Source organism: Lactuca virosa, chromosome 8 (assembly GCF_052849685.1).
Source record: "Lactuca virosa cultivar CGN04683 chromosome 8, Lactuca_virosa_CGN04683_v6, whole genome shotgun sequence".
Taxonomy (NCBI): domain Eukaryota; kingdom Viridiplantae; phylum Streptophyta; class Magnoliopsida; order Asterales; family Asteraceae; genus Lactuca; species Lactuca virosa.
This window is the reverse complement of record NC_136433.1, coordinates 25106766-25110282: the sequence shown is the minus strand read 5'-3', so window position 1 is coordinate 25110282 and position 3517 is coordinate 25106766. Positions and strand designations below refer to the sequence as shown.

Sequence of the window (3517 nt, the reverse complement as noted above, 5' to 3'; positions counted from 1 at the left end):
AAAAAAATCTTTATATACTAAAATCAAAACAGTAGGTAAATGGATGAAACAGTAGGCCATTTTAACCACCTACGATTTCGTGGGCTAGTTTGGGACAAATCCTAATTTTTGGCTAAAAATTGTTAACAACTTCCTTAATTTGGCTAGATTAATAATTGCCCCATACATTTTTGACTTGTATTTGTAATGTTTCAGATAGCTTCACACTCCCAAAGAGAAAGCTATATACGTGTCAACCAATTCAAGATTCTTTAAATTGGATTAGGTCCAGACTTCACAAAAAGAAAGTCAAACAAACTAACAATAGTCAAACCACATTACACTGTCAATTACATTTTGTAAAACTGGTTACTCATACAAATGTATCAAGTTATCAAATGAAAACAGGAAGAAACTTTATTTTTAAAATTGTGATTATAGTTCCAAACAAATTTGTTCCAAATACAAAATCTAAAAGATACCCACTATCATAAACCACAAACTTTGTAGAGAAATGGTCATTCTTTAGCAGGTTGTTGCAGCTTATCAGCATTAACACTTTCAATGGGAGGTAATGTCTGCAGATCAAACAAAAAAAAAATGAACATCAGAAGGAGTATTTTGCGTTTATACATTGTTTTCACTCGTTGAGACATTTTATCAAACAGCTGTCATGCATAATCAAAAAGGACAAATGTAACAATCCCGTCCAAAAATTAAGTTTCCATTTGCGTGTTGGGGAATTATTCAATGAGAGCATACATGGATTAAGCGAAATCTCTCATACACAAACATATAAGAGGAACAAAAAGTGAGAGAGCAAGAAAATAAACCAAATCAGGTTTGAAGATGTTATGGACGACGGATGCGCCAGAAAGCAGTGAAACGATGACGACGACAGTCGACCATGCCACTGACGGAGTACCCGTCGGCTGCTTACTGCCGAATTTCCCCTTCATCACTGCTGATCGCAAAGACGCACAAAACAACGGTTGATCGAACTGTAAAGGATCTATAGACCAGGACTTAATAAAGATTGGAACGTAGATGCATTTATGGGTAACAAGATGCGGTCTCACTTCTCGGTAGCAGACGTGATAAGCTTGAAGGCTTACTGCAATTGATTTCAATGGCGTCTGGTTGGAGTGTTAAACAACACGGTGTTCATTTGTTTTACCTTTTTGTTTTTCAAATTTGTCCATGAACTTTAACTTTTTCATTTTTGGCCCATAAGGGTACAAATGAACCAATTTCTATACAAGTGTGTTTTTTTTTTGGATTTTTGGGTGACAAGTCGAAGAAACACTATCTGACTATCCTTATATATAAGCTTATATTTATGGATGAATCACGTTATTTTCAGTTGTTTTACCTTTTGTTAAATTTGTCCATGAAGTTTAACTTTTTCACTTTTGGCCCATAGATTTTCCATCAAGGGTACAAATGAACCAATTTCTCTACACAGTAAGGTGCTGTTTGTTTTTTCTGAGGCAAAATGTCTGCAGTCTGCGGACCACATCTGTAGACCTCTGCAGTAGAAGAGGTGGACCAAACGTCTGCAGTCTGAAAAAAGAAGACTGTTTGTTTTTTTAACATCTGCGGGCTACTAAAATAAACTGAAATCTATATAAACTGATTTTTTTAAACTTCAAAGTGATTTTTTAATATTTTTATGACTTTGTTATAAATAATTAACGAATCTAGATCAACTTTTATGTATTATTGTATAAAAAATAAAAATAAAAATGATATAATTAACGTATATATTTGATAAAAACCAACAACTTTGGTTGCAAAGTTATAACTAAACATTATAATTAGTGATCAAAGAATTTGATACATAAATGAATGGAAATAAACTTCGATTTTTTCAATTAAATCCATTAAAAACGTACCATAAATATTTTCTCGAGAAATTGACGATATTGTATTAAATAATGTTTTACAAAATTTGGCAAAAAAAATAAGAATATATTATGATTTTTTTTTCATATTTATATAAACAACTTCAACGAGTATTATTTTAATAAATCTTTATTTATAAATTTGTCAAAAATATCATGTTTGTATCGTCGAACGTTTTTTTTTAAGTTTTGTAATTTTTTTTTCAAATTGTTTATCATTAATAAAGTTGGAAAAAATATAAATTAAAAAAAAAACTTAAAAAAAATAAAGATATATATGTTTTTTTAGGCTAGAAGATGTCTGAAGATGTTAGAAGACTCTGGTCCACATCTGCGCCAAGAAGAGGGCGCACATACATTTTTAGGTCTGCAGTCTTCAGAAAAACAAACAGTCTGCGAAGGCTAATGTCTGCGCGTGGTCTGCGCGGCGCAGACAGAAGAGGCCACGCAAATCTGCAGACGAAAAACAAAGATTACCTAAGTTTCTTTTGGAATTTTCGGTGACAAGTCGAAGAAAGGACCGTATTACTATTACCCTTATATATAAGTTGGTGACTTTTTGACTTTGCATATTTTTGGATGAATTACGTTATTTTCGGTTGTCTTACCTTTTGTAAATTTGTCTATAAACTTTAACTTTTTCACTTTTGGCCATAGAGTTTCCATCAAGGATACAGATGATGAGATAGAACCAAGTTCTTTACACAACGTTTTTTTTCCCTAGAATTCGGGGTGACAAGTCGAAACTTTTTTTTTCCTAGAATTTGGGGTGACAAGTCGAAGAAAAGACCGTATTACCATTAGGAGGGAGTAATTACCTCCCAACCTATTTAACTCACTGCAACATAACTTTTCTTTATCCTCTATCTTCCATCTTTCGCAACTCACCCTATACTTTTCAATCCACTGTCACATCACTATTTTTTACTTATTTAAATTAGAAATATAAAATAAAATAAAACATAACATTTTTTCTTTAAAACAAAAAAAAAGCAAGTAATATTAAAAATAACATTTAATTAAAAAACAACACTACAAATAAAAAAAATACACAATAATTAAAAAAACACACTCAAAAAACAACATAATTGGTGGGATGTCAAGTCCACCAAAGTTAATTACATCATTTTGTTTGCAAATAAAACGTAATATAGTAGTAAAAAGGAGATCGATCAATAGGGAAATTGTTATATATTCAATCACCAATGCAATCCAATAGAACAAGTGTAATAAAACTAACTAACTACAACTAAACTAAAAAGGGGTTTTATGAATGTTTGAAAACTAAAAGACTTGTAGAACTAAAATACATGAAACTAAGCAAGATGGTGAGATCCTCAAATATTAGAGAGAGTTTGTCAACTAAGGCAATTCAACACAAAGAACATTTGTGTGTTTATCATTAGGATTCAATATGTAAGCTTATCATTCATCCCAAATTAGTTATAGAAATCATGAAGCATAATATTCCAAAATTCCTCAAAGGTAGTATGGAGGTTGGGGAAGCCTACAACACACCTTCTTAATCAAAATCAAGGATTCAATTGAAGCAATTAAACCCAAGAAAATTGATTAGCCTTAAGAATGGAAGATTCCCAATTCCTGGAGTATGTCAATGCTTACGCATCCATAAA

The 3517-nt window shown here is 31.6% G+C and overlaps 1 protein-coding gene across 1 annotated transcript; it reads right to left on the bottom strand.

Moving 5' to 3' along the window:
* Nucleotides 1-378: 378 nt before the first annotated feature.
* On the bottom strand, nucleotides 379-1094 carry LOC145133350 (uncharacterized). The gene is made up of 2 exons (XM_079068293.1): nucleotides 813-1094; nucleotides 379-557 (listed from the first exon to the last, which is right to left on the bottom strand). Exons 1-2 carry the CDS (start codon nucleotides 936-938, stop codon nucleotides 498-500), a joined length of 186 nt encoding a protein of 61 aa, XP_078924419.1. The 5' UTR covers nucleotides 939-1094; the 3' UTR covers nucleotides 379-497.
* Nucleotides 1095-3517: the final 2423 nt, after the last annotated feature.

Coding starts and splice junctions, on each gene's coding strand:
- LOC145133350 (XM_079068293.1), bottom strand. CDS start 938: ATGAAGGGGAAATTCGGCAGTAAGCAGCCGACGGGTACTCCGTCAGTG. Junction 558..812: donor ACATCTTCAAACCTGATTTG/GTTTATTTTCTT, acceptor TTTGATCTGCAG/ACATTACCTCCCATTGAAAG.